The 14988-nt window shown below is 47.1% G+C and overlaps 1 protein-coding gene across 7 annotated transcripts in view; it reads left to right on the top strand.

Moving 5' to 3' along the window:
* The window catches only part of CAB39 (calcium binding protein 39), a 209565-nt gene that overhangs the window by 174962 nt on the left and 19615 nt on the right, over window positions 1-14988 (top strand). For all 7 annotated transcript variants that reach the window (XM_069213414.1, XM_069213415.1, XM_069213410.1 and 4 more), the window contains one exon: window positions 6325-6468. In XM_069213414.1, coding sequence (XP_069069515.1) covers window positions 6325-6468 — 144 coding nt within the window. The remainder of the gene's footprint in view (window positions 1-6324; window positions 6469-14988) is intronic.

Genomic DNA, 14988 nt, shown 5'->3' with positions numbered 1-14988 from the left:
GGGTGCAGGAAGCTGCCATTCTGAGGTACCTTGCATATCTTCTAGATGAGGGACTTCCTTAGACCTAGCTTAAGGTACACTTCTCAGTCATAGTGGTATAGTCAAAAGAGGTCATGGGAGGAAGCTTCTTCAGTGCACCAGTGTAAAGAAATGGCTCCCTGTTGCAGTTACCCCCCACTTTTTGCCTGATACTGATGCTGACTTGACTGAGAAATGTGCTGGGACCCTGCTAACCAGGCCCCAGCACCAGTGTTCTTTCACCTAAAATGTACCATTGTCTCCACAATTGGCACAACCCTGGCATCCAGGTAAGTCCCTTGTAACTGGTACCAAGGGCCCTGATGCCAGGGAAGGTCTCGAAGGGCTGCAGCAGGTCTTATGCCACCCTAGGGACCGCTCACACAGCACAGACACACTGCTTGCCAGCTTGTGTGTGCTGGTGGGGAGAAAATGACTAAGTCGACATGGCACTCCCCTTAGGGTGCCATGCCAACCTCACACTGCCTGTGGCATAGGTAAGTCACCCCTCTAGCAGGCCTTACAGCCCTAAGGCAGGGTGCACTATACCACAGGTGAGGGCATATGTGCATGAGCACTATGCCCCTACAGTGTCTAAACAAAACCTTAGACATTGTAAGTGCAGGGTAGCCATAAGAGTATATGGTCTGGGAGTCTGTCAAAAACGAACTCCACAGCTCCATAATGGCTACACTGAATACTGGGAAGTTTAGTATCAAACTTCTCAGAATAATAAACCCACACTGATGCCAGTGTTGGATTTATTAAAAAATGCACACAGAGGACATCTTAGAGATGCCCCCTGTATTTTACCCAATTGTTCAGTGCAGGACTGACTGGTCTGTGCCAGCCTGCTGCTGAGAGACGAGCTTCTGACCCCATGCGGTGAGGGCCTTTGTGCTCTCTGAGGACAGAAACAAAAGCCTGCTATGGGTGGAGGTGCTTCACACCTCCCCCCTGCAGGAACTGTAACACCTAGCAGGGAGCCTCAAAGGCTCAGGCTTCGTGTTACAATGCCCCAGGGCTCTCCAGCTAGTGGAGATGCCCGCGCCCTGGACACAGCCCCCTCTTTTGGCAGCAAGTCCAGGAGAGATAATGAGAAAAACAAGGAGGAGTCACTGGCCAGTCAGGACAGCCCCTAAGGTGTCCTGAGCTGAGGTGACTCTGACTTTTAGAAATCCTCCATCTTGCAGATGGAGGATTCCCCCAATAGGATTAGGGATGTGCCCCCCTACCCTCAGGGAGGAGGCACAAACAGTAGCCATTGGCTACTGCCCTCCCAGACCTGAACACACCCCTAATTCGAGTATTTAGGGGCTCCCCAGAGCCTAGGAAACTAGATTCCTGCAACCTAAGAAGAAGAGGACTGCTAAGCTGAAACACCCTGCAGAGAAGACGGAGACACCAACTGCTTTGGCCCCAGCTCTACCGGCCTGTCTCCCCCCTTCTAAAGACACTGCTCCAGCAACGCTTTCCCCAGGGACCAGTGACCTCTGAATCCTCAGAGGACTGCCCTGCTCTAGAAGGACCAAGAACTCCAGAGGACAGCGGCTCTGTTCACCCAAGACTGCAACTTTGTTACAAAGGAGCAACTTTAAAACAACTCGCGTTTCCCGCCGGAAGCGTGAGACTTGCTACTCTGCACCCGACGCCCCCGGCTCGACTTGTGGAGAACAAACACTTCAGGGAGGACTCCCCGGCGACTGCGAGACCGTGAGTAGCCAGAGTTGACCCCCCTGAGCCCCCACAGCGACGCCTGCAGAGGGAATCCCGAGGCTCCCCCTGACCGCGACTGCCTGCTCCTCAGATCCCAGCGCCTGGCAAAGACTCTGCACCCGCAGCCCCCAGGACCTGAAGGATCCGAACTCCAGTGCAGGAGTGACCCCCAGGAGGCCCTCACACTTGCCCGGGTGGTGTCTACCCTGAGGAGCCCTCCCCTTGCCTGCCTGCATCGCTGAAGAGACCCCTTGGTCTCCCATTGATTCCTATTACAAACCCGACGCTTGTTTGCACACTGCACCTGGCCGCCCCCGTGCTGCTGAGGGTGTACTTTCTGTGTGGACTTGTGTCCCTCCCCCCCCCCACCCCCGGTGCCCTACAAACCCCCCTGGTCTGCCCTCCGAAGACGCGGGTACTTACCTGCTGGCAGACTGGAACCGGGGCACCCCCTTCTCCTTTGAAGCCTATGCGTTTTGGGCACCACTTTGACCTCTGCACCTGACCGGCCCGGAGCTGCTGGTGTGGTAACATTGGGGTTGCTCTGAACCCCCAACGGTGGGCTACCTTGGACCCAAACTTGAACCCCGTAGGTGGTTTACTTACCTGCAAAAACTAACAAACTCTTACTGCCCCCAGGAACTGTTGAAAATTGCACTGTCTAGTTTAAAAAAAGCTATATGTGATTTATGTGAAAACTGTATATGCTATTTTGCTAATTCAAAGTTCCTAAAGTACCTACCTGCAATACCTTTCATTTGAAGTATTACATGTAAATCTTGAACCTGTGGTTCTTAAAATAAACTAAGAAAAGATATTTTTCTGTACAAAAACCTATTGGCCTGGCATTGTCTCGGAGTGTGTGTTCCTCATTTATTGCTTGTGTGTGTACAACAAATGCTTAACACTACTCCTTTGATAAGCCTACTGCTCGACCACACTACCACACAATAGAGCATTAGTATTATCTCTTTTTGCCACTATCTTACCTCTAAGGGGAACCCTTGGACTCTGTGCATACTATTCCTTACTTTGAAATAGTGCATACAGAGCCAACTTCCTACAACCAGTAATCAAATGTTGCCTCTGAGAGGCAAATACTTGATGTTAAAAGCTGCTTTTCTCATAGCCATCACATCCTTGTGTAGCTTCACCTTATAACCACACAAGAATCTCTTTTGAAAATGCACAAGGATATAATGCTGATGTGACTCAATCCAAAATCGTCAGTCTCAACCTTCTATGTAAACCAAGCTATTTAGCCACTGGCATTTTTCCGAAAACCAGCAGAAAAAATACTACTCACACTGGATTTTAGGAGGACAGTGATGTACTACTTACAGGAACCAAAGCAATCCATAAAGGTAAACCCTTTATTTGTCTGCTTTGCAGCGGTTGTCAAAGGTTTGTTAATACCAAGGGAACTATCTCCAGATCAATATTCCAAACAATACAGACATGCTATAAAAAGCAGGAGAACAAGAGAAACCAAGAGCACACACAACAATGAAAAGCAGGCGCAACACTGGTCTTCATCGCCAATATTTCTATCAGTTACATTTGTAAGTCTGCTACATAGTGTAGGAAAGTGCCTCTTTTTGACATGGCTATCTACCACTCTTTTTGCCTGGTACATGATGTGATCTCGACTGAAGGTGTACTGGGGTCCTGCTAACCAGACCCCAAGTGCCATATCTCTTTTGCAGAACTGCACAGTTCTTTCCACAATTGGCAAACCCTTTAGCACCCTCCAAGTACCTAGTAAATGGTACCCCTGGTGCCTAGGGCCAGGGGTGCTAAAGAGTTTCCCTAAGGGCTGCAACATGAATTGTGGCACCCCGAGGGACCCCTCACCAAGCACAACAGGCTGCCATTGAGGGCAGGCAAAAGTGAAAACACAACATGGCACACAGTCTGTCCCATGTCCCCTAACACTGCATGCAATATAACCGTCACCCGTCTAGCAGGCCTTACAGTCGTAAGGCAGGGTGCATTATCTTACATGTGAGGGCAGATCTGCATGAGGAGGTATGCTCCTGCTATGTCTTTGTCAATTCTGAGACCTAGTAAGTGGCCAGGGAAGCCATTTTAAATGCATTTGCTGGACACTGGTTAATAAGAGTTCCCCAGCTACATGATAGCTTCACTGAAGAAAAGGATGTTTGGCATCTTAACATCTCGTATTGGTGAAGTCACACTGATGCCTGTGTTGGATTTACCAATATATGCAACCAGAGGGCACCTTAGAGGCGCCCCTGAAATCCTACCAGCCTGTGGCATGTTCGTGACCAGTTTCTGCCAGTGCGCTACCCGAGACACAATTTTGAACCCCTAGGGTTGAAAGCCTTCTGTACTCAGGAGTCCCAGAACAAAAGTCTACCCTGGAAGAGTGTGTAACACCCTTATCACAGGATGATCTGTTAATTAGCCTTCCTAAGGCAGCAAGGCTCAAAGGACTGCCACCTTTGAAATGTGACTCTGCCTCCCCTCACAGGAGAGGAAGCCACCCCCTGTCCAGAGCCCATTTGGCACCTGGACAGGCGGGAAAATATAGCTAGTCAGTTAGGCATGTCCCCTCCAGGATAGTACCATCTCTATGGTGAACTACTGCGAGGTGAACACACGTTTTTAGAGGTAGCCATCTTTATGATGGCATATCTAGGAATTCTGTTACCGGATTATGCCCACTTACCACAGGAAGTGCTCATATATTGGGCATGGAACCCCAAGGGTCAGTAGCCTAATGGCTACTACCCTACACACCCCTAATTTCAGTGTTTAGGGGATGCCCTGGCCTGTGACCTTGAAAGACCAAGGGCACAGAAGAGCCGCAGAAGAGTAGATAAGAAGCCGCTGACCTGGTATCAACCCTGCCGACCTTTCTGCATCCCGTGTTGAAATCTGCAGCAAAGACTTCTCATCCTGCAGATTTGACTCCAGAAACTCGGGAGGTCTGCCTCCCATGAACAGCGGACCTGTTCTTGAACAAACTCCAAAAGACGGGACTTTGAAGCCTCTGGAACTACCAAAACATGACACCTGAAGTCGCCACTGCACCCACCGTCTCCGACCCGAGTTGAAGTGGACCACCAGTGCCAACAAGGTTCCCCAGTCCTCCAGAGTCCTAGTCCTTCGTGGTTTCACCCCTCCTGAACCCCCACTCTACTGCGCCCACTCCAGTCAGAAAAACCTGGCATCTAATGTCCCTTCTGTACCTGTGAAGAGGACCAAAGGTGCCTACCTGTGCCCGAGCCCTGCTGTGGGTCCAGCCCGACTGGCCTCCTGGCCAGAGTCTGCAGCCTTTTTTCGAAGTGACTGATCTTCATAGGAACTCATTGGGCACCCATTTCTGCTTTGATCTCTGCACCCGGTTGCCCCCATGATGCTGGGGTGTACTGTTGGATGTTGTCTTGGACCTTGCCCACTACTCGCCTTAAATCCTGAGATTGGTCTTGTAAGTCGCTGTACTCAACCTGTGTTCAGAACTTGTCTTTCCTCCCATAGGATAATATTGCAAAACTCAGAAATTTCAGTGTCCACTTTTTTAAAAGTGAAAAGAATTCCTATTTAAAAACACTTAGCGATTCTTCTCTGATGCCTAAACATATATTAAGATACTTTCTATTTTTTTAAATTGTGTGGGTCTCATTTAATTATTATTTGTATTTGTGGATGCCTTGCACTCCTCTTTATTAAGCCTAAGGCTACTCAACCACACTACCCCTAAATAAAGCACTTTGGGATTGCATAGCCAGCCTTGTCCACTCACTGGGGAACCGCTGGACCCTTTACATGGTATTCATATACCACATAAAGGGCCATCCTCCTGTACATAGTCCTCTGTTAATGTTTACAGAAACACTAGTGTGTGGATAATCAAGCCAATAAAGAAGCACAATTGTAACAGCAAGTTCTCCACCAAGAAATGAAGTGTATTAGCTAACCTAAATAGAGGGGAAAAAATCCAATCAATGGGAAGCCTAACAACATTTGGGGGGAGGGAGTGGGAGGTTGAGGATGGGAACTGCGTGCAATGGCTTCCTTTGTGCATATCTGCCATGCTTAGAGAATGGACATGGGCACCTAATTGTGAACATCAACGCCTCCACACTCAAAAAGACTGTTTGGGATCCCACCTCAAGATGGCGGAACGAAGCACAGAATGTGGATTCAGAAAATTGTTTTAGCTTCAAAACTGGCCTATATAAGAAACCTTTTTGTTCCCACTCCTCACGTAAAATATGACAACTAAAAAAAAGAACATCATTGGAAGAGTTAACCACGCTTAGTTTGACAAAGTGATATTTGAGATACTTTGCTTTGTAGTTTTCCATATAAGTGGTCTAGCGTTGAAGCGAAGATTAGGTGAACACTGTTTCCAAGTAAACTGTTCTTTACTGTAAACAGCTATAACTTTTTTTTGCAGTTTGTAGAAATTGAAAACAAAACATGGCTTTATGGCATGAATGGCTTTTAAGTTTAGTTTTCTAGTGATTTTGAAGCATTGTCTGACAGTTTTACCTTTTTCTTTATTCCTCATTCAAAGAATTTAGTTCTTTCAATAAACGTCTATCCTATTTTGTCTTGTAGCTACTTGGTGAACTGCTGCTAGATCGACACAACTTCACAATTATGACAAAATACATCAGTAAACCTGAAAATCTAAAACTGATGATGAATCTTCTGCGGGACAAGAGTCGAAATATTCAGTTTGAGGCCTTTCATGTCTTTAAGGTACTGGAAGCCTACTTCTGTTAAACCAGTGTACATAGATCTGTTTGATTTGTAGTAACACCCCCTTTGTTTTTTGTTGTTGTTTGTTTTTGTTATTTTGATATATTGAGATAAGGGACAATAAGACTTGATGATGAATCCTGATGTGCTTTCAAACTGTCAATTTAAACACAGTTGAATACTGTCTACAACCTTTTAATGAAGGGCTTGCCATTGACATTGTTACCCATTGTGTGTGTTTGCAGTTCTATCCACCAAAGCTATGTGCTTATTTGAAGATCCAGTTATTGTAAAATCTTTTACTAATACAGTCTTGCTTGCTTAAGTTACCTTGTACTGAATCAGCTCTGATTGTGGTCTCTGAGGAAATTAGGGCGATTTTGGGTAAGGGAGGTAAAGCAGCCCTTTTACTTAACCGGTTGGCCGCATTTGACGCAATCAACCACAGTTTGCTGCATGATCGTCTCTACAATATTGGAGTCAAGGGAACTATCCTGGCTTGACTAGGATCCTTTTTTTCTGTACAAGAACTGTGAGCCCTACGCTTTTTAGGTCAAGTGTGCAAGTGATTTGACCTGTTAAAATCTATCTGTGGGCTTTTAACCACGCACACCCATCGCTATCACTCCTTTATGGGCTTGCCTTTCAAAAATCCTTTATCATTGGGAAATGATTTATGTTTGTCCCACCTTGGGGCAGTTTAGTTACTGCCTTGGACATCGACCCTGTTACATGGATAATTGCACATATTCCAAAACGTTTGACTTCTTTTTCCTTTTGTGTCTCTCCTTCGCGGCCATGGCGCTTTGAATCGCCTTGCTTATGTCAACTGTTTTACTCTTCATTTTCAATTTATGTGGCAAGAAAAGTCCAGTTAGGCATTTTCAACGCAAATAGCTCTAACTCGAGCAAATGCGAGACTCATTGCATTACAAATGCTTGTTAATATGTTGTACCATTAGCCTGCCTGATTAGAGCCTTTGGGTTTTCCATTGTTTCATATGCTGATGACACACAAATTGTCTGTTTCTAATGATGGTCATGATACCGCCGCAAGATTCCAGGATGGTATGCTGGAAATAGGCAGTTGGATGAAGGGCAATTGCCTTAAGTTAAACTCTGGTAGGACAGAAGTGCTCTTTTTCGGAAACAATATTTACTTCTGGTCACTTCTTGGTGGCCACTGGAGCTTTAATCTCTCCCAAGTCTGTCAAGAAGGCAAGGACCTAGGTGTTGTTTTTGATGACAAGCTCACTTTTGGAGACCAAATTAACACCGTCCTAGCTTCCTCATCCCACACATTAAAGATAATAAGAGATATTCTTCCATGCATTCCATTTGAACTTAAGAAGTCTGTAGTGGTGAATAGTGTTCTCTGAAAAATTGATTACTGCAATGCCCTTTATTTAAATATGGACTCCTCCAAACTCCAGACTGTTCAAAATGCAGCAGCCGACATGCTGTTAGGGTACCCCACATTTTAGTCAATATTGCAAGCCCTGCTTAAATTACGCTTGCTACCAATCAGGAAGTGCATTGCCTTTAAGGCTCTTTTCATTACTTACAAGGCCCTGCTGATACTGGCCCTGATTATCTTAATCACAGCTTTAAGTGGTACCAGGACGCTTTGATACACCTTGTCCAAAAATTTCAGGGTTTCTAAATTTAAGCGTTCCTCCTGGGGCGGCAGACGTTTTATTGTCTGCACCATCAAACTATGGAACAGCCTATCTCTAACCTTGAAGTCTTTGACTAGTCTCCTTCATTTTAGGAAGGCTTAAAAAAATCTTGGCTGTTTGTTAATTAGCACAGGCTTTTCCATTTTCATATCCTTCTTCCACAGTTGTAGTACGAAGACACTTTTGGTCATTCATGCGCTCTATAACAATTTATCATACATTTTCTACCTAGACTAATCTGTAAAGCCATCCGTTACTTTTTCCAGGCCGTTCAAGTGAAATATAATTCTTTATACATCGTCCGGTTGTTTTGAATCTCTCTTCAGGTAAAAACAGAATTTTGTGTCCTCTTACAAATTCTGCCTCCTTAAATCTCCCACCAGGCTTGTAGTACAGGCTTCAGTTACCCGAGCCAGCCTCATGTGGGGTCTTTTGAGCTAGCTCGGTCTTGTATTGATTTTCCCAGTATTCAGATCCACCCTTCTGTCTTGCACGGCGCAGCTCCATCACAGGGAGGTGATCTTCCTTCTTTTCCGTAGTCTGAAAAGGAAGAATACTCTGCTTTGCCATGCCCAGGTCTTGTCTTAGGGGAGGGTAGCAGTTTGGCATAGACTTTTTATCCTATTTATGTATTTTTCTTTCTTTGTCTGGTCTACAGGCCACCTCATTTTGGGTTAATGACTATGAACTAAGGACCGGTGAGGGGTTTAATACTTATATACCTCTGGTGGTTTAGAACTGATCTGAGGGTGTACAACATTCAAAGGATGGGGGCTCCTCCCATTTGAAGAGCATTTTGTTACTGGTGTGCTGACTAGCCTGTGTCCACACTGAGGCCTTTTCCGGTTAACTCAGGTGTAAAGCCTATTCGCCTCCTTCTTGAAGCTCATTCTGATCCCTGCTTCCAGTTTAACTGCAACAACACAGGAAATGTGGGGATGTTTCACCCAGGTAGTAGAAGCATACGCTAGAACAATAAGAATGGGGTTCGTCATGCCCTAACACCCCAATTCACCAGTTAAAATTTTTATTTGTGGCTCAGAGAAGTGACCCCAGTACTTACTAACCCATTCATACACGTTTCTGAACATACAAGAAGGTATCTTCCATGTATGTCCCAGCCTTGAAGGCACATGAGCTGAACTGACCTTTTGCAAGGGAGAGCAGTTAGCAGTCATTCTTTCAGGGTGAGATAGTTTAAGGGCCTATACCATGGACTAGAATGTCATTTCTACCATTGGTAGTCACTGCATAGCTAGGGGGGGTAGAGGAGAACAGAAGCCACTCCTAGTCAGAATGGAAGGGGGCCCATTGGGCTCAGCCCCAACCCCGGAAAAAAATAATCAGACCCCATCTTTGATGTTGTCCAAAAGCATAAAACTCAAAAGCCTACTCCAGTGGGTTTTAAAAGTGGTTCTGTGCAATGAAAGAAAATCATAGGGTTGGGCAAAAATATACAGAGGCATAGCATTGCAACTTGACCACAGCCATACAGAGTAGTTTCCTTACAACACGTTTAATTACTGAACCAGATTTCTGTTGGTGGCCGCATATTTGTAAGTAGAACATGGGTCTTTTTCTCTGTACCACCACTGAGAGATTGCATACCACCTCTTCCATGTAAAGATCTGTTCATATATGCACAATAGTGGATGCATTTGTGAAATTGTGTAGGGTGTGAGTGTTTGTATGTAACTAGGTCAACTAGTCCTGGGTCCATGAGACTCAATGTGTTTGTGTGGGATGCACAAAATACGAGATCTTTTAAGCGAGGAATGGTGTTCACCTCGTTCACCCTAGCCCTGCGTGCATCCACATGCCTGTTCCCATATCTGAATACTGAGTTACTGTTGGGGCCGGTATAGTCTCCAGCCAATTCCCTATATTTCACAGTAGGTTTCCTCGGACACCAGAGCCCCCCAGACAGAGGTGAAAACAAATCACACTTGAGCTAGCTCAAAACCTTGCTCATGAAGAGAACAGGGGGAAGTTGTCCCCCCCACCTCTGTCCATTCAGGATTTGGGGTTGGAATCAAGTAGACAACTCAGAAACCAACAGGGACAATGTTAAGGCCAGTGGTATATCCCTGGCTTAACACAGTATATGTTCTGTCACCCCTCAAAAAAGATAATTGTATCCTTTTCTTTTTTATTTAGACCCTCATCCACTCTAGTAGTGGCATGCATCATCATTGGGTCTCATCGTGGCCTCTAAAAGCCAGGATGGGCTCAACCATGTTCCAAGGAGCACTTTAAATATAGTATGTGACTTGGGGATCTAAAAAACTAAAAATACCTCCATCAGACCTAGGTATCCCTTTATTAATGGTCTGAGCAAGTATAAATAAAAATGTATTACCCCTTATTATCCAGGGGGTTTTAGGATATAGTGGACCTATGACTTTTAATTTGTCATCTACATGTTTCATCTCCTATCCTATGGCTTAGGAGCCATAGGATACCCTGGTCCAGGGCTTTCATCAGGATGCACTATAGATTCAATGCCCCAGTGTTCTATATTGGAATTTTTGTTTATTCATGCAACTCAGCCTTACATACAATGTGAGTATTTTTACTCACCACTTCGTAGGGCCAATGTTCCTGTATTAAAGAGGCTCAAGAACGATGGAACATTATCATTCACTCTGTGTATCCTTGTACATCCTATGCAGGCAAGGTATCCTGACGGTGCATACGCGACTACCTTCTAGTGCACGCATCAAAGGTATTAGTGACCATCTCCTGATATGTGCCTCCCCATGCTTATTTATGTGTGGCAGATGCTAAGCCACTGATCACTTGTGTATCACACTGTGTAGGAGGCTGACCTGTTTTGTAGTGGGTGCCTATGGTATGGCCAGGCTGTCTAGAGCTAGGTGTAGGCAGAGCAGCCAAGGCTGAACTAGAAGACCTGCAAAGCTCTTGCAATACCACTCTAGTCACACAACAGTCATACACATGAAAGACAAGACTCTGTTACCAAAAATAAAGGTACTTTTATTTTAGTGACACAAGGCCAAAAATATCTTAGAGGCTATACTCCCTTAGGAGGTAAGTAATACACACAAAATATACACTAGTACCCAAAATCAGGTAAGTAAACAGTCATAAAATAGTGAAAATCGCCATAGGATAGAATGGGCCTAGGGGCAACACAAACCATATACTAAAATAGTGGAATGCGAAAGTTGGGTCTCCCCTAGGCAAGAGTAATGTGTAAAGAGGTTCTGGGAGTGTAAGAAAACACCAAAGGTAAGTAAAATACCCCACCCCAGAGCCCAGCAGAACAGGAGTAAAGTACAGTAAGTTTCCTCAGAACACACTAGGAGTCGTGATGAAGGATTATGCAAAAACCAAGCAAGACTGCAAGACACCAATGATGGATTCCTGCACCTGAAAACCAGTGGTGAGAGTCGACCAAGTCCAAGAACAGATGAAGAGTCCAGGAAGAACAGGAGCCCCTGCTATCCCGGACGAATGGGCAAAAGTGGATTCTCCGGTTGGAAGAAAAAGTTAGAAATGCACCAAAGGAAACAGTGCGGGTTCCTGCTTGGTGCAAGAGATGTCCCACATCAAGTAGAAGAATGAAGGCTTGTTTTTGTCATTGGATTCCACCAACACGCCTTAGCTCACGCAAAAGACGCGTTTAGTGGGAGAAGGGACTACCGGGACCCAGGAGAGACCTGGGGGGGTCTCAACTCGGACTGAGGAGACAGAGGGGGCTCTCAGCACTTCAGAGAACCCTCAGAAGACCAGGCATCGCCCACAGGAGTCCCAGGATACAGGGACAAAGGAGTTGCAAATCGCGCTCTTCGCAACACTACACAAAGGGATCCCACACCTCCGGAGAACAACACAGGAAGCTGAGCGTCGCAGGATAGTGCTGGGGACCTGGGCTACGCTGTGCACAAAGGACTCCTTGGAGAAGCGCACAGAAGCCCTAGAAGCTGCTAAACACGCGGTGTACAGTGGTACTGTGTGGCTTGGGTAGGCAAGCTCTTACCTCCACCAAATTTGGACAGTTGGACCTTTGGACAGTCTGGGTCACTTCGGTCCACTACCTGTGTTCCAGGATCCATGCTCGTCGTCAGGAGAGGAGACCCAGAGTACCGGCCGTCACTGCAGAGAAGTGCCTGCTGAAGCAGGGACGTGACTCCGTTACTCCACGGGAGATCTCTTCCGTCCTTCTGGTGCTGGATGAACTTGGAAACTGTTGCAATTGCTGGCAGGAGCTGGAGTTACACGGTTGCAGTAGTCTTCTTGGATACTTTGTTGCAGTTGTAGAGTTCCAGGAGCAGTTCTGCAGTTGATCTGATGGTAGAAGGTGAAGCAGATGTTGCAGAGGAGCCCTGCTAGAATCTTGCAAAACTGAATCTGAGTAAACTCTCGGAGGAGAGACCCTAAATAGCCCTGAGGGGGGATTGGTCATCTAACCAGGTAAGCACCTATCAGGAGGGGTCTCTGATGTCTCCTGCTGGCACTGGCCACTCAGATGCTCAGAGTTCCCTGACCATCCTGAAAACAAGATGGCAGAAACCAGGGACCCTCTGGAGGAGCTCTGGGCCCCACTTCTGGGGTGGTGATGGACAGGGGAATAGTCACTCCCCTTTCCTGTGTCAAGTTTCACGCCAGGGCAGGGACTGGGGGTCCCTGACCCGGTGTTGACTGGATTATGCAAGGAGGGCACCATCTGTGCCCTTCAAAGCATTTCAAGAGGATCTGGGAGGATACCCCTCCAATGCCTGGAACACCTATTTCCAAAGGGAGAGGGTGTAACACCCCTTTCCCAAAGGAAATGCATTGTGCTGCCTTCCTTGGATTGAGCAGCTCAAGCTCCAGGAGGGCAGAAGCCTGTCTGCGAGGTGGCAGCAGCTTGGGCTGCAGTGGAAACCTCAGAGAGCTGGTTTGGCAGTACTGGCGGTCCATGGTGGATCCCCCAGGGTGCATGTAATTGGCCCCCCAATACCAGATTTGGATTGGGGGTGCAATTCCACAATCTTAGACTCCTCACATGGCCATATTCAGGGTTTCCTTTGTGGACCTACATATAGGTAGTGACCTATATGTAGTGTACGCGTGTAATGGTGTCCCCACACTCATGAAGTCCGGGAAATTGGTCTTGGACAACATGGGGGCACCTCTGCTAGTGGAGGGGGTGCCCTCACACACAGGAACTTTGCACCTAGCCTTCAGGAACTGAAGGTAAGACGTATAGGTGACTTATAAATGGCTGTAAAATAGTGCTTGCACTATTTCACTCAGGCTGCAATGGCAGTCCTGAGAAGTGTTTGTATAAGCTCCTTATGGGTGCAAAAGAAATGCTGTAGCCCATAAGGATCTCAAGGAACCCCAATGCCCTGGGTACCTAGGTACCATATACTAGAGACTTATAAGGGCGGGGGGGTCCAGTATTCCAATTTGGAGTGAAATATAGGGTCATGACTATAGTGAAAAATTTAGAAACGGAGAGAGCTACCCCAGACATTTTTTTAATAACTGCAACACTTTTGTTGATGAATTTTTGACGAGTTTTGGATGCATCGAGGGATGTCCTGAAGGACCGGATTCGAGTCCTGCAACTCTTGTCACCGAATGATGTCGGTGACAGATCCACAACTAGTCTGCCAATAGTGTCTGGAGCACGACCATGGCCCGAAGTCGTGCTCAGAGTGTCGGTCTACATACCCGAAAGCTTTGAGGGCGTGGTCCCTAAAGCTCATGGCGGCCCGGCACTCGACTCTGTGTCGCTGCTGGTCTAGTTCGAGAGGAAGGTCAGGAGACCAGTCGAGGAGTCATCACCACTCTTAATCGTCCAAGTCATCTGGACATTCGGGTCACAAGAAGAAGTCAAAGAAGGCAAACATTCTTTGACTTCGCTCAGTCACACAGTCAGCACAAAGTGGGAAGAGCGTCAATGCTCTAGGCCTCTGTCTTCGGGGCCTCCGTCTGGGTCCGCTCTGCACCTCCCAGACTTCCTGGGAGCCGGTGCAACCCCCTCCGCAACTCAAGGATTTTTGAGGCCATGTGCCTCATATTTGGGCAGACCGACCCACACTTGGCGCCTTCGGGACCAGGGGAGTCGGTGAAGACCCCCTTGGGTTCCATGTCGACTGCTTCAGCCCAGACTCAGGAAGGGCACCTCAGGATTTGTTTCCGGATCCACCCTGACGCTGGTCATGCCAGGCATCCTTCCCCGGCGTCGGATCAGACGCTGGCGTTCCCGACGTCTGGGCCACAATCAACGTCGTTCCTATACTAATCCCTGACTACTCGGAGCCGGAACAGCGTTGCTAGACGACAATTCCGTTTTTTATGGGCTCTCCTGGACCTAGGGCTGATCCTGACCCCTATTGCTATGGGTATGGATATGGGGATAGTGTAGAGGGGTCGCTCTACTCTTTAGAATACGAGCTTGCCCCCAGACATGGACTGGGTTCACGGTCTGAGTGATGCCAGCAGGTTGGACTCCTCCCCTGATGCTGGCATTCTTTCGCCCAGGCCTCTGCACCAGTGTTCTTTCACCTAAAATGTACCATTGATTCCACAATTGGCACAACCCTGGCACCCAGGTAAGTCCATTGTAACTGGTACCCCTGGTACCAAGGGTCCTGATGCCAGGGAAGGTCTCTAAGGGCTGCAGCATGTCTTATGCCACCCTAGGGACCCCTCACTCAGCACAGACACACTGCTTGCCAGCTTGTGTGTGCTAGTGGGGAGAAAATGACTAAGTCGACATGGCACTCCCCTCAGGGTGCCATGCCAACCTCACACTGCCTATGGCATAGGTAAGTCACCCCTCTAACAGGCCTTACAGCCCTAAGGCAGGGTGCACTATACCACA

The sequence above is a fragment of the Pleurodeles waltl genome, chromosome 11, assembly GCF_031143425.1.
Source record: "Pleurodeles waltl isolate 20211129_DDA chromosome 11, aPleWal1.hap1.20221129, whole genome shotgun sequence".
Lineage (NCBI taxonomy): Eukaryota > Metazoa > Chordata > Amphibia > Caudata > Salamandridae > Pleurodeles > Pleurodeles waltl.
The sequence above is the reverse complement of the archived record's forward strand: the minus strand, read 5'-3'. Positions and strand labels throughout refer to the sequence as shown.